This window comes from Scyliorhinus canicula, chromosome 15, assembly GCF_902713615.1.
Source record: "Scyliorhinus canicula chromosome 15, sScyCan1.1, whole genome shotgun sequence".
In the NCBI taxonomy this organism is placed as follows: Eukaryota; Metazoa; Chordata; class Chondrichthyes; order Carcharhiniformes; family Scyliorhinidae; genus Scyliorhinus; species Scyliorhinus canicula.
In genome coordinates, this window is record NC_052160.1 from 62609136 (window position 1) to 62633203 (window position 24068).

The following is a 24068-nucleotide window of genomic DNA, read 5'->3' on the forward strand; positions in this document are numbered from 1 at the left end:
GGTTAAAACACGTGTGACCACTCCTGTCTGCAACTCCGCCACATCCGACACCCCGAATATGGCCCCCAGGTAACTGGGCTCTAAATCCACAAGCAATATCACTATGGTGCTAAAGAACAACCTTCAAAATTCGGGCAGGACCAAAACATATATACGTGATTGGCTGGGCCCCTCCCACGCCGCTGACAAATAAGCTCCACCCAACAAACAACCGATTAATCTTCAACTTCATGCACTCTACATACTTTATCAACCCCAGCCTCGTTCACAAGATTGAGGCATTCACTCTCCACAGCACCTCACACTACAACCTCTATCCCCAGCTCCACCTCCCACTTAGCCTCAACTGCCTCCAGAGATGCCCGATCCTCCCATAGATCGCCGAGATGCCTCCCTCATCTAACCACATCACCGACAACACCCTCTCCCACAACGAGGAGGACAGAACCACTCGAAAATCGGGAAAACCTTTTTTGCAAAATCCCGCACCTGCATATACCTAAAAACCTCCTCCAGCGGTATCCCAAACATTTCCCCAACTCTTCCAAATTTGAAAACCGCTCTTCTAAAAATAAGGTCTTCATTTCTATCACCCGTGCTCCTCCCATCCCCGAAACCTGACATCCATCCTTGCTAGTTCCCTTGGATCGGCACTAACTTCGACCCCGCCCCCAGCCTAAATTGCTGCCAAAATTGTCTCCATATTTTCAGCGCAGCCACCAACACAAGACTCCCCAAGCACATCCCTGGGGCAAACGGGAGCGGTGTCGTTGTCAGCGTCCACAAACCTGACGCCTTACAAGAGCCTACCTTCATCTTCATCCACAAAACCTCTGTCTCCCTACTCCAACTCCACACCATCTCCGCATGTACCGCCAATAATAGTATAACAGATGGGCAGCATGTGGCGCAGTGGGTTAGCCCTGCTGCCTCACGACGCCGAGATCCCAAGTTTGATCCCGGCTCTGGGTCACTGTCTGTGTGGACTTTGCACATTCTCCCTATGTTTGCGTGGGTTTCGCTCTCACAACCCAAAGATGTGCACGCTAAATTGCCCCTTAATTGGAAAAAATGAATTGGATACTCTATAATAAAAAATAATAGCATAACAGGTTTGAAGGGCCAAGCCCCCCCGACTGTCATCGTCTCTGAAGTAACATGCTCCTAATCCTTGCCACATTACCTGCCCACACAAATTATGAAACCGACTTAATCACCCACATAAAAAATGATTTCGGCAAGATGACCAGTGGGCATTGAAATAAAAATAAAAACCACGGTAAGATATATTGCCTGCACCTGGCCTGCCAACGATAGAGGAAGGCTATCCCACCTCAGCAAATCCGTCTTGACCCTGCCCATCAGACTCGTGGGTGGGGTTTCTCCGTCAACTGACGCCGTAATCGGGTAATACAATTGGGCGGAGAATAGATTCTGACGCTGAAATGCTGGCGGGCGCTGGGTTTACACCAAATCGCAATTCTCCAGTGCCTCAACAGTTCCACTCCATACGTACCGTTGGCATATCATTAGTGGGCCTGACCCAGAGTGCGATGGAGGTTGGTACCAAGGGAACAGTGCTGCCAACTCACCCTGGCCGCCCTGAGGAGGTTGTGCAGTTTCTTATGGCACTTCTGACAGTCCAGGTGGTGTTGCTCGTGGTGCTTACAGCTCCTGCCACCTGTTCACAGGCACGGCGAAAAGCAGCAGTTCGCAGCCTCCTACCAAGCTGGGGTACAGGTTCACCCGCCTCTCCTTCATTTCCCATTGGAATCAATGGTGTTGCACGTGGCACCGGTGCTAGCCCCTTAACGTAGTTGAATCAGTCCAGGTGCGGCGCCAGTTTTGCTGTCGTAGAAGTCCACAAATCCTGTCCCAGTGTCAACACTTAGACTCAGGAACGAAGAATTCTACCAGTGAAGTTCAGTTTATGGGGCTGAGCCCAGTCCCGAGACACCTGCACTCCCAGATACCTAAAATGGGTAGTTTTCCCCCAAAATGGCAACCCTTGCCCTGACTTCCGCCCCTGGAGAAGACATCACAAAACACTCACTTTTTCCCAAATTTAACTTGTAGCCTGAAAAAACTCCAGATCTCTAAGCAGTCCCACCCCGATTATTCCCCTCCATTTATCCGAGCGTCTCAGTGCTAAGGCCAAGGGCTCAATTGCCAGCACAAACAGACATGGGACACCACTGCTTCGTTCCACTAAGCAACAGAAAGTACCTTAAATTCACCTCATTTGTGAGCACCATGCCATTGGATCCTTGTATAACAATTTCACCCAGGCCACAAATCTACACCAATCCCAACCTTTTCATCACCGCAAACAAAACCACTGCACATGACCAAACACATTTTCCGTATCCAGTGATACCACCACCTTCAACTCCCTCCCTTCTGCCAGAGAAAACACCACATTCAACATACGCCACCGCACATTTGACGAGAACTGTCTTCCCTTTACGAACCTCATCTGATCCTCCCCAATCACGCTCAGGAGGCACGCCACTAACCTAAGCGCCAGCACCTTCACCAAAATATTGGCATCCACATTCAACAGAGATATTGGCTTGTATGAACTGCACTCCACCGGGATCTTCCCCTTTTTAAGCAACAATGAAATGGATGTCTGTCCCATTGTCTCTGGCAGTGCCCCCTTAAGCGCCGGAATGTGGCGACTAGGGGCTTTTCACAGTAACTTCATTGAAGCCTACTCGTGACAATAAGCGATTTTCAATTTCATTTTCCTTTTCATTCCTCAAACATCTCCACCAACAATGGCGGCAGCTTATCCCGAAACTTTTTATAAAACTCCACCGGGAAACCGTTCGACCCCGCCGCCTTACCTGCACTTCTTCCACTCCTACTGGCTCCTGCAACCCTGCCCTTTCCTCTTTTCCTACCTCAAGACACTCCAATTGCCCCAGAAACCTCCTCATATCTGATTCATTCTCCGGAGGCTCTAACTTATACAAATTCTTATAAAACTCCTCAAATGCCTTGTTCACCTGCACGGATGCCACCACCAGCTCTCCTGTCCCTTCCCAGATCCGAACAATCTTTTTGTAGCCATCTGTCGGCAGAGCTGGCCTTCTCCCCATACTCATACACGGACCCCCTTGCCCGCCTCAACTGCCGAACCCTCTTTTCCAATGACAGAAGGTCAAACCTTGCCTGTAATTCCTTCCTCCTCACCAGAAGATCGGGGGTTGGATCCTCCGCGTACCTTCCATCTACCTCAATAACTTCCTCTACCAACCACTGCTCCTCCTCATAGGTCCCTGGTGCAAAAGATTAGATCACATGGGGTCAGGGGTGAACTAGCTGGATGGATCCAAAACTGGCTTGGCCATAGAAGACAGAGGGTAGCAGTGGAAGGGTGTTTTTCGGAATGGAGGTCTGTAACTAGTGGTGTTCCACAGGGATCAGTTCTGGGACCTCTGTTCTTTGTAATATATATATATAAATGACTTGGCAGAAAACGTAGCGAGTCTGATTAGCAAGTTTGCGTTCGATACTAAGATTGCTGGAGTTGCGGATAGCGATGAAGATTGTCAGAGAATACAGCAGGATATACATGGGCTGCAAATTTGGGCAGAGAAATGGCAGATAGAATTTAACCCGGACAAATTCAAGGTGATGCATTTTGGTAGATCCAATTCAGGTGGGAACTATAAAATAAATGGCAGAGCCATCAGGAGCATAGAGACACGGAGAGATGTGGGCGTGCAGGTCCACAGATTCTTAAAAGTGGCAGCACAGGTGGAGATGGTGGTGAAGAAGGCATATGGCATGCTTGCCGTCATAGGGCGGGGTATCGAGTATAAAAGCTCAAACATTATGTTACAATTATATAGAACGTTGGTTAGGCCACATTTAGAATACTGTGTCCAATTCTGGTCTCCCCAATTCCAGAAGGGCGTGGGGGCTTTGGAGAGAGTATAGAAAAAGTTTACCAGGATGTTGCCTGGTATGGAGGGTATTAGATATGAGGAGAGATTGAATAAACTGGGATTGTTCTCCCTAGAGAGACAGAGACTGAGGGGTGACCTGATAGAAGTGTATAAACGTATTAGGGGTATAGATAGGGTGAATAGTTGGAGGCTTTGTCCCAGGACAGAAATGACAGTTACAAGGGGGCACAGATTCAAGGTGAGGGGGGAAAGGTTCAGTGGAGATGTGCAGGGGAAGTTGTTTACACAGAGGGTGGTCGTGGTCTGGGATGCACTGCCAAGTGAGGTGGTTGAGGCAGATACGTTAGCGACCTTTCAGACTTGTCTGGATAGGGACATGGACAGACGGGGTATAGAAGGATACAGGTGGTTGGTCTAGACAGGATACGTGATCGGCGCAGGCTTGGAGGGCTGAAGGGCCTGTTCCTGTGCTATATTGTTCTTTGTTCCTCTCTTACATCTCTGTCCATCTGAGCCTTAAACAAAATGATCTCACCCCTCACTACTGCTTGCAATGCTTCCCACATCACTGACTGTGAAACTTCCCCATTCCTATTAAACCCGACATAATCCTCAATCACGTTTCCCAATTGTGTATAAAGATTTGTGTCTGCCAACAACCTCATGTCCAACCTCCACGCAGGCCTATGTGCCAGCCCTTTCTCCAGGACCACATCCACCGAATGTGGAGCATGGTCCGAGATAACAACCGCCAAATATTCTGCATTCCTTATCACGGCCAACAGTGCCTTCCCATGACCAAAAAGTAAAGCCTAGAATACACATTGTGTCCTGGCAAAAAGAACGAATACTCCCTATCTCGTGGGTTCAAAAACCTCCACGGGTACCCCCCTCCCATCGCCCTCATAAACGCAGCCAACAGCTTTGGCAACCCCGAGGGGGTCAGTGAATGTGACTTGGGAGTACCACCTTCGGATTCAATACCAGATCGGTCCAAGCCCCCCCCCCCCCCTCCCCAGTATGAATTGGTGCATATCCAAATTTGGAATGGCAGCAAACATCTTTTTCATAAATTTTACATTATCCCAATTTGGCACATATACGTGGTCCAGCACCACCAACATCGCCTCCAAAGCATTTGTTACTATTACATATCTACCCCCTGGTCAGCCACCACCTTCTCCATCACGAACCTCACCCGCTTATCCACCAGTATCGCAACCCCCCCCCCCCGGGCCCTACTATCACAGCCTAAGTGGAACACCTGACTTATCCAGCCCTTCCAAAGCCTCACCGAGTCCTTTACCCTCAGATGGGTCTCTGGCAACATCACCATGTTGGCTCTTCAAATGTGAGAAGGCTCTTACTCGTTTCACCAGTCGCCCCATCCATGCACGTACCACATTACCACCTGGACCGGGGTTTCACACCCCCCGTCCCTCCTATCAGTCATAACTGCTACTCCTGGCCCCCCCAACAGGTGAGACCCAGCCCCACTCCTAATCGCCTTCAGCCACCTACCACGCCCACTTCCCAGAAACCCCCAACCACTTCCTCTCCAAACCCCAAGCCAGAGCCCCCTCCTCCACATAGAGAAAACCCCACACCCAAACCTTCCACACTCCGAGCACAGTAAACCCTGAAATCCAAAAGGTACAAATATTTAGAAATCCCCACAAATCTCCAAACCTTTCCTTCCCAAACACACTGCCAGAAGAAAAAAAAATAAAAAAAGAAGAGAAAAAAAATAAAAGGGATTAACACAACCAAAATCCAAACTCATTTCAGTCCCAGTCCTTCAGCCTTCACAAACGCCTCCGCCTCCTCCACCATCTCAAAGTTAGAGTTATGTGTGACCCTCAGCTTTGCCAGGTAGCCGACCCCAAACCTCACATTGCTTTTATACAACACCTGACCAAAGGCCGCCTGCCTTCTTGTCAGCTCCCTCGTGAGATCCTGGTAAATATGATTACCATCGCCTTACCACCTCGCCTCTCGGCTCAGCTCCACCCATCTCAGCACCTTCTGATAACTGTAGAAGCATATCACAGGTCTTGGTGGCTCATTCTCCTTTGGTTTTGGCCAGAGCGACTGGAGAGCACTGTCTAGCTCATAGAGGAAGGGGTCCTCATCCTCCCCCAACAATTTAGTAAATATCTCCGCAAAGTACCCCGTCGTTCTCTGGCCCTCCAGCCTCTCAGGCCATTCCACGACCCTTCATAACCTGTTGTCTAGGTCCTCCAATTTGACTCTCAGCCCTTTGCTACTCAGCACCTCACCCATGAAAGTGAACTGGTCGCTGTGCTGCGGCAATGCCTCCTCCACCCCTTCAATGCCTCTCCTTGCTCATGCACTGCCCTCAATAACTTTCCCAGAGCCTCCTTTATCGGGGTAAGAGTCTCATCCACCCACTCCTTGAGCCAGGCCATCATCTCCTTGCGATGCATGTCAAAGTGCTTGGAAAACAGCGCCTCAAACTCCCCGCCATCACTTTGGCCAGCTTATCCACTGTAATGGACATAGTCCCACTTGGCGACCCTGCTGCCGTGATCTTTTCTCCCACTGGACTCCCCATCAAACTTTCACTTGTCCCCTTTCCTGCAGATGCTTTTTTGAGGTTTTGACATCCTTTGATCGCCTTAGACTTTCCAACAAATAATCATACAAAATTCTCCCCAAAATCTGGTTACAAAGGGCCAGAGTGTGAAGCCACCCAATGTGCGACTTCACCTACATGCCACCACTGGAAGTCTTATTGGGATATCTTAATAAAAGGTCTCTCCCATTCGTACCTCACAAACTGCTAACTTGTGAGGTCTTTGCACTTTCTTTCTTGATGACTGATATTGGTTCAAAATGAAATGATTTTGACCATCTCATAAACCAACTACTTCAAGACAATAAAACCGTTCATGCAGTTTAAAAAAAAAATTTCTTTATTCTCCTCCTTTTTCACATTTTCGCCCACATTTACCCCCCCCCCCGACAATAAACAATAATCAGTACCAAATACGTCAATCCCCATATCAGTAACAACAATCCCATCCTCCCACCAAACCCCAAACATTCACCCACATGTTCACATAAACAAATGACAAAAAGGAATCAGGAATCACCCATAGCCCCCATTAACACACACCGCCCCCCAACCCTCCCATCCACCCCCCCCGACTAATGTTCAATGTTATCCAGTTCTTGAAAGTGCATAATGAATAATGCCCATGAATTGTAGAACCCCTCCATCCTTCCCCTCAGTTCACACTTAACCTTCTCAAGAGTCAAGAATTCTAACAGGACCCCCCGTCATGCCAGGGCACAGGGTGGGGAGGTTGCTCTCCAACCCATCAGGATCCGCCTTCGGGCGATCATCGAGGCGAAGGCTGCAACATCTGCCTCCGCACCCGTTTCCAACCCTGGCTGGTCCAACACCCCGAATAGGGCCTCCTGGGGGCCTGGGTCCAGTTTCACGTGCACCACTTTAAAAATTACCCTAAAAACCTCCTTCCAGTAATGCTCTATCTTCGGACAGGACCAAAACCCCCCCTCGGCAACGCTCACACCCATCTTCTACTCCTTCAAAGAATCGCCTCATCCTCGCCCTCATGAGGTGCGCTCTCCATGGTCCTATCAAGTAAAGTTCTGTCACTGGGACCAGAGCTTTGTATCATTTACCTTAAAGTTCCGACAGGGCACTTACTCCTCTGCAAGACTGTCAAAACAAATAATTCCATGGGGACAGTTACTGTATTTCAGTGGTAAAGATAGCAATGAAATGTTTTGAATATTTGGGTTTGAAGTTGTGATTTTTGAAAAATTTCAATAGAATCCTTTTGATTTCATCCCCACAGTTCAGCTCTTAATAGTTTCCTGACTGATGTTAACCAGGGCCAATTCTGCAACTTTGACATTGTAGAATATGCATGCGCTAAGGTAAGATGTGTCACTGTTCAGAGTTTACATGGGAATGTAGCATATTGATAGATATTTGATTGGTCAAGTACATGAGTGCATCAGGGTTAATTTTACATTACACTTTATTTTTAAGCAAGTTATTTTATTAGTGGGTTGATACTGCTTAAAATAGCACACAAAGTTAGGTGGTATGAGCTGTCAAGCATTTCTTCATCAATATTACTAGTATCAAAATGTATTTTGCAAGTGTTATCCATTCACGAATGTGCAAATTAAATAAGAATATAACTTAGCCGCATTCCAAATAATTGTTTTAATGAGCAAAACCATCAAATTCTATAATAATTTAAGTGCAGGAAATGACCTGTTGATTGTTTTTGCAGCAAGTTTGATGTTTGAATACAGGTTCAGTATTTGAATGTAAGGCCCTGTTTTAGCCTTTCTATGTTGTGAAAATTGCTTATTGTCACGAGAAGGCGTCAATGAAGTTACTGTGAAAAGCCCCTAGTTGCCACTTTCCGGCGCCTGTCCGGAGAGGCTGGTATGGGAATTGAACCGTGCTGTTGGCCTGCCTTGGTCTGCTTTAAAAGCCAGTGATTTAGTCCACTGTGCTAAATCAGCCCCTTGTCAGTTATATTGCTGAACCTCTGCATCAAGACTGCTAATGACCCCATTAATGTAGTTAATACGCTATAGCCATGGCAGCTGGGTTCAATTCATGGAATAATATAGTTGTACGATGACAGTAACCAAGTATGCCACCATCAGTGGAATTTATCCGGAAGTTGTGGTCACTGCCCGTGACTTCTCAGTATACAATATGGTGGGTGGGAATGCCACCACCAGTCAATTGCTCCCAGAAGAAAAAAAATATGGGGCGGCATTCTCCCCTACCCGGCGTGACGGAGGGTCCCGGAGTAGGGGAATGGCGCCAACCACTCAGGGGTCGCGCCTCCCCAAAGGTGGGGAATTCTCCCCACCTTTGGGGGCCAGCCCCGCGCCGGAGCGGTTGCCACCAGAGGACCGGCGCAAAAAGCCGGCGCCCCCGGCAGCGGGGCTGGCCGAAAGGCTTTCGCCTTTCCCTTTATGACTTGAAACTTTAGCGAGAGGGCCGAAATGGGGGAGGGAACCTGATTACTGTACATTTTAATTCAATTAAATATGCAAACTCGGCTTAATGCCGAATCTTCCGGGAACGTTGGGCACGATTCTCCGCTCCCCACGCCGGGTGGGAGAATCGCGGGAGGGCCGGGCGAGTCACGACACGCCCCCCGCGATTCTCCCACCCCCCGCTCGGAAGAATCGCCGCTCGCCGTTTTTCACGGCGACCGCCGATTCTCCGACTCGGATGGGCCGAGTGGCCTGCCGTTCGCGACCGGTTCACCACGGTGGCAACCACACCTGGTCACTGCCGTCGTGAACATGGCACCAAAAACTGGATTGAAGCTTGTGGGGGGTGGAGATGGGAGTGAGCACCACGGCCGTGCTCGGGAGGGGACTGGCCCGCGATCGGTGCCCACCGATCGTCGGGCCGGTGTCTCAAAGGGACGCACTCTTTCCCCTCCGCCACCCCGCAAGATCAAGCCGCCATGTCTTGCGGGCAGCGGAGGGGAAGACGGCAACCACGCATGCGGGGTTTGAGCCGTCGTGTCGTCCGCCGCGCATGCGCGGGTTGGAGCCGGCCAACCTGCGCATGCGCGGCTGACGCCACTTAGGCGCGCCGGCCGCGTCATTCTCGGCGCGCCGCCTTGACGCAAGCGTCAAGGCCCGGCGGCCGAGAGTTACGGAGAGCCGCTCCTAGCCCCCCGGGTGGGGGTGAATAAGGTGAGAAGAGCGGCCTCCGAGGCCGTCGTGAAACTCGGCCGAGTTCACGACGGCCTTCCCGATTTTTCGCGGGAGCGGAGAATTCCGCCCGATGTGTGTTCCTACCCACCGGCATAATGTAAAGCCAACTGGAATCACTGCTGGTCTCCACAAACTGAGATCAGATGTGATGACCATGCCAGGGGGCTTTGAGGTTATTGCAGTCCCCGGGTGGTTGGCGATATGGCAGAGCACGGCCAGGTTGACACTGCCAAGAGGGTGGAGCCTGAACGGGGACACATTGAGAGGGTCCTGATGCCTGCGAACATTAGGGTTACCTTGGTACACATTGGGGGCATTATCCTGATGAAAATTGAGGGGAGGGGGTCCCAATGTCCTTTGGACGGGAGGAGGGTCTTTAAATTCAATGTGAGTATGGGGTGCTCTGATTTCTGTGAAGCCGTGTTTGCTGGCGTGTTAAGGCCCCACCCCTCACACTGCTGGCACAAAGCAAACCCCTTCCCCCCCCACTTCAAGAAAATGGCAAAGTATGGGAAGATTTCAACAAACACGAATTGTGTACTTTGTGATATATTAGATTAGCAAAATGCTTTATCTGATGCCTTAATCCATTATAATTTTCAAACCTATTTCTTTGCAGACTGATCTACTGATGGCAGGTTTAAGCAGTAATGCCTTGACTTCTATATTTGAGTGCTTCATTGGACCAAAGGCTCTGAATACCTCAGATGAAATGGCATTGACCATTTTTCTTCAGCTGTTTGAGAAAACCATGCTGAATGAGGCACTGGAGAAGTTCAACAGAAAGGTAAATAATTTTTAGCTGCATACACTTGCTTGTATTTCCTTGGGGATAGAAGATAAATGGTGATCTGATCAAGGTATTTAAATGTTAAAAGGGTTTGATAGGGTTATACAGAGAAATATTACCAATGATGGGATATTCAAGAATGAGGATCTGTAATCTTAAAATTGGAACCCAGTCCCCTCCTATTTATGAGGGAAACTAGGAAACACTTTTTCTACACGACAGGTCATGGAAATTTGGAATTATCTCTCCCATTTCCCTGCAGGCCTGCAAATATTTCCTTGTCAGTAGATGGTACAATTCTCTTTTGAAATCAACAATTGAATTTGCCTCCACTACATCCTCAGTGCATTCTTGACCCTAACCACGCCAAACGTGAAATGCATAATATATATTGCTGGCTTATAAATAGTGACTGAGGATTGAATTTTACAGTTTCAGGTGGGGTAAAGAAGTCGGAATGGAAACTGAGTGGCCTACTTGCTCCTGCCATTGCCCTTTTAGTTCGCGAATCAAGTGTCACAGGGCCAATTAACAGCTGCTTGATAGGGAGGTGGTCAAATAATGATGCAAAAAGGGTTTCTGCTCTAAATCTAGGCCTGAAGGTCAGGCTGGAGAGGGGTTACTTCATGAACAGGAAGTCAGTCACAGCCACCAACTTAAAGGCTCCCCTGCCCCTCAATCTCTCTTTATTTCTTATGGCAGACTCAAAACAGTGAATTAACGAATTAAACAATAAATAAATAGTGCCACCTTCACCAGTAGACTCTGTGGTTACATACAACCATGTTCCCTTTTACACACCTTTTCCCTCGTTGTGCCACTTCTTCATACCTGATGTAAAGTATTCCCAAAACGTTTCTCGTCAGATGCCTGGAAAATGGAGTGTACAATGAGAAATTACACACAATTGGGTCTTTGACAAGCTCAATTGCTTGCTGACAGGTTATTTCTAAATAATGGATAGGCTTCAGATTTCCATGCCTACTATGCTCCGTATGATTGGAGACTGGCTTGATCGTGTCGGATTACCAACCTAACTCACACCATATTTTACATACTTTTGGGAGGGAAGGGGTGCACCCCACCTGATTCACGATTGTAATATTTAACCCCATGTGCCAACAGCAAAGTCATAAGTTTACTACATTCTTGCTGCATACAGGGCAGCATGGTAGCACAGTGGATAGCATTGTGGCTTCACAGCGCTAGGGTCCCAGGTTCGATTCCCCGCTGGGTCACTGTCTGTGCAGAGTCTGCACGTTCTCCTGTGTCTGCGTGGGTTTCCTCCGGGTGCTCCTGTTTCCTCCCACAGTCCAAAGATGTGCAGGTTAGGTGGATTGGCCATGATAAATTGCCCTTAGTATCCAAAACGTTTAGGAGGGGTTATGGGGATAGGATGGAAGTGAGGGCTTAAGTGGGTCGGTGCAGACTCGATTTGCCGAATGGCCTCCTTCTGTTCTATGTAATCTTGATCTTGTAAGCTCTGTAAACCAGTCTGTCAGATGCATGCTTATGAATGCAGAATCCATCATTTGTCATTTTGAGTCAAAATGCTGACCACTGAACAGTTTCATTTTATTATGTTGCAGTACTTTAAGACCCCCATTAACCAAAATAAGCATGCTGATGATTAGAACTAAATAATAAAATGAAACTTCACAAATCCATTAACCAGAGTGCTTCAAGCAGCTATTTAATCTCTACTATGGTTATAGCATCAAAAATGAATACATACATTCTGACATATATTGGGAGTTAGAGAATAAATAGTGTAGATGGCCCAATATGTCGACCATTGAAGCTTTGAAAAATTCTTTCAGAAACAGGGAGTGGCTTGCATGTCAGGTAAAAATCTGAACCCCTTGTGTAAGTGAGGGAGGACCCTTTCCTGTTCCTCAGTTGCTAGACGCGGTCTGCCTGTGTTGGCATGTCTTAAACGTCCACGATCTGGGCACCAGAGCGGGTATTGCCTGCTTGGTCCCAGTCGTTGAATTATAAGGGGAGTATAATCCGAAATATGTATCTGCGAGCTGGAAAATTGAGGTCAGCTCCTAATGTGAGGATAGTACTAAACATGCCCTTAATGTCTGAAAAATGGAGGACTGATTTAAGTGTCGAGTATAGGCTGAAACATGTATTTGACTCCGAAGAATGGGATTTTCTTCTACACGGATTGTCTTATTTACAGAATTTACAGTGCAGAAGGAGACCATTCGGCCCATCAAGTCTGCACCGGCTCTTGAACGTTACAATCCATGTATTCCTAATTTTGAGGGAAAATCTTGGATACCTTGAAAGTAAACAATTTGATACATTGGCTTCCACCTTAGCTTAAGTCCTTGCAATTTCAACCAATGTATCTGAGTCAAACTGCTATCCAATATTTGGACTGAGTTAGTTCAGCTGGGAGAACCTCAGTATTTCTCACCTAGGAACTGCTGGATGGAAAGGAGGTGATTGCTGTCATAATATACATCCATGTATATAATGGAGTGCATACAGGCAGTGATTGACACACAGGATGACCAGTAAGCACACATAGCACAGCAGCCAATCACCAGACAGGACACAACCACTATAAAGCCAGAGGGCACCAGTTTTCCCGTTCTCTCGGGATCCAGCCTCGGAGACAGTCAGAGCTCGTGAGCATTGCCAGTGCAAACACCATGTGGTAGTTAGTAAGTCTGGTCAGGCTAGCCTCAGGTCTCCAGTCAAGTCAGCATAGTGTCAATCCACAGTTGAACATGTAAAATAGTTAGATGTTAAATAAAATCATGTTGCATCTCATCAAGTGTTGGAAGTCTGTCTCTTGCTACACTGCATCAAACGCAGTCCATATAGACCCAGCCTGCCTAACACATCAATTGCTTCATTGTTAAGTGTTGGGGAAGGGAAGTGAGAGATACACTAGCTGTCACACAAAAGCAAAATACTGTAGCTGCTGGAAATCTGTAATAGAAGCATAAAATATTTGAAGCACTCAGCAGGGCTGCTGCACCTGTGAAGAGAAACAGAGTTAACTTCTCAAGTCAATTACCTTTCATCAGAACTGCTGTGAGCATATTTTAAACAAGAACAGAGGCAGGGAAAAGTGACTAAGGAAAGAACAAAAGGGATGGTTGATGATATTGCAGAAGAGAGATGTGACTATATGACAGAAGTGATGATAGTTCAACGCAGAACGAGATGGGAATAGGACATGTATAAAAACAATGATTAGATCCAAGGAGGTGCAAATGGTTATTGGCATTTTAGCAAGGGGAGGCATGTATGGGAAATCGGATAATGTTGCTGCCATGGCCTGAAAATGAGTCAGGAGAAAGGCAGTTCGATCCCAGGGTGTTGACCATTCCTCTGGTCGTTTCCTGATAAGGGATCATTAATCAGAATGGATGATAATTTTGACAAAACATCTCCGTTCTGTCTTCAAACACGACCCTGAGTTGGCAGTTCTTCCATTCCTCTCTGACCTGTGCATTCTTCGTTTTCTATCCCAATACGATGAAACTCAAAATAGCACTTCCTCCTCTATCAAGAATAACATTAAATTTAACTTTCAATCTTAATCACCCCTCCCATTTTCTCTCAAACAGCAGGTGTTGGTAATGGAGGATAGGTGCACCAGGGCCATTGAGTGTGAGTTGGTGCGTAGGTTATTAATTCTTCCCCTTGCTCATTACCTCCCAATCCTCCCTGCAATCTGAATGAAACAAATTGCCTCCAGTGAGAAAAAGAATGCCATCAGTTTTGAAACTGCTAAAGAAATCTCTTCAGTCCCTGGGTTTAAGGATGTTGGCCGGGATTCTCCATTCCCTGCCGCTGAGATTAGGAATCTCAATCAGGTGAGGAATGCTACGTTGGGCCAAAAACAGGATCAGCACCGGGAGGCACACTCATCCCCAATATCCGCACCTGTCCAGCCGGCTTCCCATCCCACGTCAGTGGGAACAGCTGATATGTACAGATTAGAGTACAATTAATGGTCTGGAAGCACAAAACTCTGCCCCCCGCCCCCCCCCCCTCCCCCCCCCCCCCCCGTTATGCTCTGACTCCCACAGCGGGAACTCCACTGGGCAGGTGCCAAGTGCAGTCCTGGACAATTGGACCCAAGAGGGGCAGCCCTTTGCTCAGGTGCCCGTCTTCCACTGCAAGGTTGCAGAAGGAGGATCCCCCAAGGGTCCTGTGGGCTCGAGCTGTGGGTAAGGGGGATGGGGAACCATGACTGGATGGCTCCTTCCACCCCTGCGCAACCTGACGATCACTCTTGGTAGCCCTCTGTTCAAAATCTTTGTCCTGGTCTGACCTGTTTAAACACCGCTGCCTGACAGCTGATGATGAGACCAGACAGTTTATTGCAGAACCAAGCCAGGAACACTTTTCCTTTTCTCACATTTGCTCCCTTCGCCCTATGCTTTTAAAACTGCGTGTTTTTGAAGTATCAGAGCTTTCCGAGGAAGCCGACAGCATTTCAAAAGGCTTGAGATCCTTTTGAATTGCTAAGCAGTCATTCAATTTCACAGTGCTGTAATTTTAATTTGCCTTTGCTTGACAGCCTAATGGTTTAAACACAGCTGCCAGGAGATTTGTTTATTTATACTTCCCCTCACGCTTGAATGCATCTGAAGCATGGTAGCACAGTTGTTAGTACAGTTGCTTCACAGCCCCAGCGTCCCAGGTTCGATTCCTGGCTTGGGTCACTGGCTGTACGAAGTCTGCACGTTCTCCCCGTGTCTACGTGGGTTTCCCCCGGGTGCTCCGGTTTCCTCACACAGTCCAAAAATGTGCAGGTTAGGTAGTTTGGCCATGATAAATTGCCCTTAATGTCCAAAAAGCTTGGATGTGGTTCTGGGTTACAGGGATAGGTTGGACGTGTGGGCTTAAATGGGGTGCTCATTCCAAGGGCCGGTGCAGACTTGATGGACCGAATTTACTCCTTGTCCATTGTAAATTCTATGATTCATTGACCCTAACCGTAATGTTTATAAACATTCTTGTTGTGATTAACAGCTGATGACCACTTCAAAGCAGGTTTCAAAATGGTTTCATTTCCTCTTTTCTAACCACATAAAGCACTTAGCATTGTTCTGGGCTTTCTTCAAAGGCTTTCACACTTAAAAAAGCAACTCCTCATACATATGTGGTGTGTGGGAGTATCTGCCTCCACTCATAAGAGGGGGGTCAACATTTGCATTGTTGAGGGAAGGGGGTCTGGCGCTGGATGTTTGGATGGGACACCAATTCAAAATGGCGACCCGAGACCGGAAAGTGAAAGGAAACCGGCCAGCTTGCCACTATACATAAATTTGCATGGCGAAGGTGTGGGAATAACACCTTGACGATTGTCTTAGTGTCAGCAGGGATCTGTTCTGATTCTCTGGTAGCGGGAGCATTTCGATTCTGGAAGGAGGATCCTGCCTTTTTCCTGAACCAAAGTTCCTTCCCACTGTGGTTAATAAAGCACTCAACTGGGTTCGACCCATTTCATGCACCTTTTCCTCCTTCCCTTGCTCCCAGAACTATGATAAGGTCCCCTGTCCTCACTTTTCACCCCACCAGCCTATGCATTTAAAGGATCATGCTCCACCATTCAAAGAACAAAGAACAAAGAAAAGTACAGCACAGAAACAGGCCCTTCAGCCCTCCAAGCCCGTGCCAACCATGCTGCCCAACTAAACTACAATCTTCTACACTTCCTGGGTCCGTAATCCTCTATGCCCATCCTATTCATGTATTTGTCAAGATGCCCCTTAAATGTCACTATCGTTTCTACTTCCACCACCTCCTCCGGCAGCAAGTTCCAGGCACCCACTACCCTGTGTGTAAAAAAACGTGCCTCGTACGTCTCTAAATCTTGCCCCTCGCACCTTAAACCTATGCCCCCTAGCAATTGACCCCTCTACCCTGGGGAAAAGCCTCTGACTATCCACTCTGTCTATGCCCCTCATAATTTTGTAGACCTCTATCAGGTCGCCACTCAACCACCATCGTTCCAGTTAGAACAAACCGGGTTTATTAAACTGCTCCATGTGCAGCATTATGCCACCACTAAATACACCTTCCCCATAGGCCACTTCAGACACACCTTCCCCATATTCCCCCCCCCCCCCCCCCCCCCCCCCCCCCCCTCCCCAATCAGCATTTTGCAGGGACTGCTCCCTCTGTGACCCTGGTCCACTCCTCCATCATGCCCAAATCATGCCCAAATCCCTAGCCCCTTCTCACAGCACCTTGCAGTCACAGAAGGTGTAACACCTGGCCCTTTACCTCCTCCATCCTCACAATTCAAGGCGCCGAATACTCCTAAAAGGTTAAGAGTGTTTTATTTGCACGTCCTCCAATTATTCGCTAGTCCCAATGCGTTCTCCTCTGCATTAGGGAGACTTAACGCAGACTGTTGACTGCTTTGAAGAAAACTTCCCTCAGTCCATAAGCATTTAAAAAATGTTTATAGTACCCAGTTATTTTTTTTCCAATTAAGGGGCAATTTAACATGGCCAATCCACCTAACCTGCATATCTTTGGGTTGTGGGTGTGAAACCCACACGGACATAGGGAGAATGTGCAAACACCACATGAACAGTGACCCAGGGCTGGGATTCAAACCCGGGTCCTCAGCTCCGTAGTCCCAGCGCTAACCACTGCGCCATATTCCGTCCACACAGTCCGTAAGCATGACCCCAACCTTCCTGTTGCTTTCCATTTTAACTCAGCACCTTGTTCCCATGCCCACATGTCCATCCATGGCCAGCTGCAATGTTCCAGTGAAGCCCAGCGCAAGCTGGATGAGCAGCATCTCATTTTCCCAATAGGCATGTTACAGCCCCGGGGGCTCATTGTTGAGTTCGGCAACTTTAGATTTCAACCTTTACTTTTCCATCTTAAACTCCCCTTTTCTCTTTTAAAAAAATATTCCACATATGTATTGCCTCAATGCAAAAACACCCCGTCCCGCTCTCATACCGAGACATGTGTCGTTTGTCTTAAAGTTGCCAGTTTTTTTTTTAAGTTTCTTTTGTTTTCTTTCTAACACATTCTCCCTCCTTGCAGTTCCAACAAAGGATCCACGATAAAGGGACTCTCCCAATAGATTCTGCAGACCTGTTGAGTTTTTCCAGCATCCTCTGTTCTTGTTTCAGATTCCAGCATCTGTAGTATTTTGCTTATTTTAAACATGTTGTGGTTTGTTTCAGATCATGAGCACATCAATTCCTCTGATGACAAAAATCACATTCATGAATGCCCTGTGGGAGATTGTGAAGACCAATGAAAACTTAACCAATACAGATTTTTTGATAAAATGGTTCCAGGAGCGCTTCAGGCCTTTCATTGCTGGCATTTCTGAGTCGATGCTGAACAGCCTTCTGACGAGAAACATAACTTGTGATGGTTACCAAGCAATGTGAGTGAATCTCTCTCTTTTACAATAATCCGTTGCTGCAGATTCAATTGGAAAAGCAACCCTGTCTAAATATTTCAGCTTGTTAAGCATTACTTTTTAAAAAAAATGTTTTTTATTAAGTTTTCATACTTTATATCCAACAAATTACAAATTATTAGGAAAAAAAACGCGCAAAAATTAACATGTATATTTACAGGTAAGCATCTTCATAATAACAACTGTGGCTGCCCCCTTTAGCCCGCATACATATTTTACATTCCCCAATATGGCCGAGGCACATGTTTATAGGCATTTATTTACAGTTAGGTTTTGGGCCTTAGCTTGCCATCAAACCCCCATAACGAACCCGTAGCACCCCCTCTCCCCCCGGCTACCTTCCCCCGATTCCCGTCCATTTTCCCCTGATTCTTGGCCACCCGGCTATTCTTCCTCTTGTTCGTTGGCCACAAACAGGTCCCGGAACAATTGCATGAATGGTTCCCACGTTCTGTGGAAGCCGTCGTCTGACCCTCGGATGGCGAATTTGATTTTCTCCATTTGGAGAGATTCCGAGAGGTCGGACAGCCAGTCTGCAGCTCTGGGCAGTGCTGCTGACCACCAGCCAAACAGGATTCTACGGCGGGCGATCAGGGAGGCGAAGGTAAGGGCGTCCGCCCTCCTCCCCAGGAATAGATCTGGCTGGTCTGAAACCCCGAAGACCGCCACTATCGGGCATGGCTCCACCCTCACCCCCACCACTTTGGACATAGCCTCGAAGAAGGCTGTCCAGTACTCCACAAGTCTGGGGCAAGACCAGAACATGTGGGCGTGGTTGGCCGGGCCTCTTTGGCACCGTTCACATCTGTCCTCCACCTCCGGGAAGAACCTACTCATACGGTTTCTTGTTAAGTGGGCTCTATGTACCACTTTTAGTTGCATCAGGCTGAGCCTTGCGCACGTGGAGGTGGAGTTGACCCTATGCAGTGCTTCGCTCCAGAGTCCCCACCCTATCTCAATCCCCAGGTCATCCTCCCATTTCTTTCTTGTTGCGTCCAGTACGGTGTCGTCCCTTTCTACCAGTCGGTCATACATGTCGCTACAGTTCCCTTTCTCTAGGATACTTGCGTCCAGTAGGTCTTCCAGTAGTGTCTGTCGTGGAGGTTGTTGGTACATCCTTGTCTCCTTTCGTAAGAAGTTTTGGAGCTGCAGGTACCGTAGCTCATTCCCCCTGGCTAGCTGAAATTTCTCTGTCAGTTCGTCCAGTGTTGCGATCCTGTCGTCCGTGTATAGGTCCCTGACTGTCAGTGTCCCCCCGTCCTGCCTCCACCTTTTGCAGGTGGCGTCAGTCAGTGCTGGTGCGAACCTATGGTTGTTGCAGATGGGAGCCTTGTCCGACATTTTGGTCAGGCCAAATTGCTGTCGCAGTTGGTTCCAGGATTGGAGGGTGGCTGTCACCACTGGGCTGCTGGAGTGTTTTTTGGGTGGGGATGGGAGTGCTGCCGTGGCGAGGGCCCGGAGGGAGGTCCCCATGCAGGAGGCCTCCTCCGCACGCACCCACTCGGCTTCTGGCTCCTGGATCCATCCCCTTACTCGCTCGGCTGTTGCCGCCCAGTGGTAGAGTTGTAGGTTCGGGAGGGCTAGCCCCCCCTGGATTTTGTTTTTTGTAGGACCTTCTTTGGGATCCTAGCATTTTTACCCCCCCCCATACGAACGCCATGATAAGTTTGTCCAGCACTTTGAAAAAGGCCTTGGGGATATAGATCGGAATGGATCTAAACAGGAAGAGGAACCTGGGCAGTACGTTCATTTTGATCGTCTGGACTCTCCCCGCGAGGGAGAGTGGGAGTGTGTTCCATCTTTGCAGGTCCTTTTTTACTACCTCCGTCAGGCTGGTGAGATTCCATTTGTGGATCCCTTTCCAGTCATGGGCTATTTGGATCCCCAGGTAGCGGAATTTGTTTTGGGCTTGTTTGAACGGCAGCCCCTTTAGTGCTGCCCCGCCACTTGCGGGTGTACTGGGAAGATCTCGCTTTTGCTCATGTTGAGTTTGTAGCCCGAGAAGGCTCCAAGCTCTTTCAGGAGCGCAATGATTCCGTCCATGCTGCTTTGTGGGTCCGAGATGTAGAGGAGCAGATCATCTGCATAGAGTGAGACTCTGTGCTCTCTGCCTCCCCTTCGGATCCCCCTCCAATATTTTGCTGCCCTGAGCACGATTGCTAGCAGTTCGATTGCTAGTGCGAACAGCAGCGGGGACAGTGGGCATCCTTGTCTGGTGCCCTTGTGCAGCTGGAAGTATTGGGAGTTGGTATTATTGGTCCGTACACTCGCCATGGGAGCGTTGCATAGGGGCGGTGAACCCTGTTCCGAACCGCTCCAGTATCTCTATGAGGTATTTCCATTCGACTCTGTCGAAGGCCTTTTCTGCGTCCAGGGAGACGATCACCTCTTGTGTTCTTTCCCCGGAGAGGGTCATTATCATGTTCAGCAGGCGCCTGATGTTCGAGGTAAGCTGTCTACCTTTGACGAAGCCTGTCTGGTCCTCTGTGACCACCTCAGGTACACAGTCTTCTAGCCTTTTGGCTAGGATTTTGGCCAGTATTTTGGCATCTGCGTTCAGCAGAGATATGGGTCTGTATGACCCACATTCCGTTGGGTCTTTGTCTTTCTTAGGTATCAGCGAGATTGAGGCCTGTGCTAACGTGAGTGGCAGTGTGCCCCTAGCTAGCGAGTCTGTGAACATCTCCCGCAAGTGCGGGGCCAGCGCTGTCGGGAATGTTTTGTAGAAGTCCGCCGGGAATCCGTCCGGTCCCGGCGCCTTCCCCGTCTGCATGGAGCTAATGCTGTCCATGATCTCTCCCAGTGCTAGTGGTGCTTCCAGGTCCCATTTCCTACCCTCTCCCACGACTGGTATGTCCAGTCCGTAAAGGAAACGGTTCATCCCAGCCTTCCCCGTTGGGAGCTCTGAGGTATACAGCTCTTGGTAGAAGGCCTTGAAGATTTTGTTAATCCTCTCTGGTTCTGTTTCCAACGTGCCTCTGGTACCCCTGATTTGCGCAATTTCTCTGGTGGCTGCCTGCTTTCTCAGCTGGTGTGCCAACAGGCGGCTGGCTTTGTCTCTGTGTTTGTACAGGGTCCCGCGCACCTGGCGGAGTTGGTGCACTGCTTTCCTGGTGGAGAGCAGGCCAAAGTTCCTTTGTAGTTCTTTCCTCTCCGCCAGGAGCTCTACGGTCGGGGCCTCGGAGTATTTACGGTCTACCTCCAGTATGGAGTCGATCAGCTTCTGCCTAGCCACCCTTTCCTCCCTATCTCTTTGCGCTTTGAAGGCAATGATTTCCCCTCTTAGTACGGCCTTAAGTGCTTCTCAGAACGTGGAGGGTGAGACCTCCCCGTTTTGGTTGTTCTCCGTGTACTCTGCTATGGCCCACGCTATCCTTTCGTTGAAGGCCTTGTCAGCTAGTAAGGCACCGTCCAACCTCCACGTGGGGCACTGGGCCCTTCCCGTCTCTCGCCGCATGTCCATGTAGTGTGGAGCATGGTCTTATATCACAATTGCGGAGTATTCCACTTTGTCTATCCCTGGAAGCACCGTTTTCCCCACCACAAAGAAGTCAATTCTGGTGTACACGTTGTGTACTGGGGAGAAGAAGGAGAATTCTTTCTCCCCCGGGTGGGTGAACCTCCAGAGGTCCACTGCTCCCATCTGCTCCATAAAATGACTGAGTTCCCTTGCCATGCTTGAGGTTTTCCCCGTTTTGGGATTTGATCTGTCCGTCTTTGGATCCTGTACACAGTTGAAGTCCCCCCCCATGATTAGTCGATGCGTCGCTATGTCTGGGATTTCTGCCATGGTCTTTTTGATGAAACTAGTGTCGTCCCAGTTGGGCGCGTACACATTGACTAGAACTACCGGTGCCCCATCCAGGGCCCCGTTGACCATGACATACCGCCCCCCTGGGTCTGTAACCGTCTTTGTCGCCCTAAACATTGTCCTCTTGCCGATCAGGATCGCCACCCCCCTGGCCCTTGTCCCATAGCAGGAATGGTAGGTTTGTCCCACCCAGCCCTTTCTTACCCGCAGTTGGTCCTGCTCCCTCAGGTGCGTCTCTTCGAGGAAGACTATGCCGGCCCTCATGTTTCTGAGGTGGGTGAGGACTCTAGATCTCTTCACTGGGCCGTTAAGTCCCCTTACGTTCCAGGTGATTACCCTGGTGGGGGGCTTCTGCCCCCTCGTTCCTGTGGGATTAACCATATTTATCTGGTGGACGCGCCCCTGCCCTCCGGGGTTTCCCTTTGTTAGGGGGCCGTCCAGGATGGCCGCTATCACTGCTCGAGGTCGCGGCCGGGAACGACGGGGGCCCGCTCCTAGTCCCCCGGGTGGGGGTGGATTAGGTGCGGGGAGCAGGCCCCGAGGCCATCGTGAACCACGGCCGAGTTCATGACGGCCTCCGCGATTTTTGGCCTTAGCGGAGAATTCCACCCCAAATATTTGGAATGTTTCAGAGCTGGTCATACAACGATTAAAATGTTTGGACTTTGTCAGTATGTCACTCCAAACAATTGTAGCCATCTTATAAAATTCAGATCCATGTTTCATTTTGAAATACAGATAGATGCTGTACTGAGGGTGTTCAAATCAGTGCCAGGGTTTTGTTAGTTCTGTGGTGAAGACCGCAGTCGGGCAATCTAAAGCTTCCAGTGTGCAAAGAAGAGACTCCCTTCAGTGAGAAAGGTTCAAAGGTATCTGTCATGTACTCCAAGTGAACAAATTGCCACATTCTGTGAAAAAAATAGGGTTTTTGTTTGCACCAAAAAGTGAAAATTATTCAATAACTTGAATTAAGCAGCTTTGAAATAAGAGTATATTGCACTTCAAAATATACATCACTGTTTGATTCCAAGGATGTGGGATTACTACAGATATGACATTGAAACAATTCTTTTAACTTTTTTTATGTTAGTGTAAACGGACTTAGTAATGGATTTGGGGAAATGCCACAGGAAACAATAATGCTTGTGTTGCATAAGTGGATCCTGGATTACCTCCAAACCACAGGTAAGCTAGAAAGTCGATTGTGAGTATTCAGCATAGTACAAATAATTTTAAATTACTGTTGGTAAAATCTGCCATTGTGTTTAAAAGGTTCTATTTATTGGATAAAGGTTGAGTAAGTTTAATAGGGTGTTATTTTAAAATTCTTGTAAGGAGAATGGAGGTCTCAGTGGGTAGTGTCCCTGCCTCTGAGTCAGTTTAAGTCACACTTCAGGATGTGATAGTGTAGGAGGTGTGGAATAATGTGACTAAACAGGTCAAGTATCAACTTGTAAATCCTATCAACATATGCCAATGGGAGGCAATAACAGTGGGAGAGATTCCTAATCAGCCATGTGAGGTAAAGAAGATGGAGCCTCTGCCATCATTATCCATACCTCCAGGCTACAAAGTGCATGCAAAAGGGTAAGTTGCCACTATAAGTCTGAACTTTTGGGGGGCCAGTTGGCTGGATGGACGGCATGGAAGATTGGTACGATTTGCAAAGGACTTGATCCATGTTTCGGCTGAGATGGATTGAGGACCTGCCTCCTTGTCCTGCCCATTATGGATATTGTGGCACTGTGGATCAGACCTGCCTTCAGACAGAGAACTCAAATTGAAGAATGTGAACATTTCCAAGCATTTTTATTAAAAGGAGACCATTCCAATTGTTGTGTCTCTGCTGATTGAAAAAGAGCTTTCCAGTCTAATTCCACTTCTCAGGTGCGGGTCCATAGCGCCAGGTTAAAGGCACTTTGAATGCAAATCTAAATGTTTTTTTTAAGTGCAATTGGGTTTTTGCCTCTACCACTCTTTCCAGCAGAGTTCCATGCCCCCACTATCCTCTGGGTTAAAACATTTTTCTGCAGATCTATTTGAATCCCTTTACCAACTACTTTAAATATATACCCCCTTGTTATTGGCGCATCTGCTGAGGGGAATATGTCCTTTGGGCCCCTCATAAATGTATACACCTCAGAAATCTTCCCTCAGCGACCTCTGTTCCAAAGAAAAGAATCCAGCCATTTCCAATCCTACCAAAAATTATCCATTCTTGGTGACAACCTTGAAAATCTCTTCTGTACCCTTAGTGCAATCACATCTGTCCAATAATGCAATGACCAGAACCAGGTATCTGGACACTCTGTTTCAGGAGACAGTCACACCCCTGAGATTAAATATCTTGAATTTGGC

General features: G+C 48.2%; 1 protein-coding gene across 1 annotated transcript in view; it reads left to right on the forward strand.

The window, feature by feature from the left end:
- LOC119978154 overlaps window positions 1–24068 on the forward strand; it is a 512568-nt gene that overhangs the window by 42881 nt on the left and 445619 nt on the right. The window contains exons 9-12 of the mRNA XM_038819593.1: window positions 7766–7847; window positions 10294–10461; window positions 17655–17863; window positions 22801–22895. Of these exons, the coding sequence (XP_038675521.1) occupies window positions 7766–7847; window positions 10294–10461; window positions 17655–17863; window positions 22801–22895 (554 nt within the window). The remainder of the gene's footprint in view (window positions 1–7765; window positions 7848–10293; window positions 10462–17654; window positions 17864–22800; window positions 22896–24068) is intronic.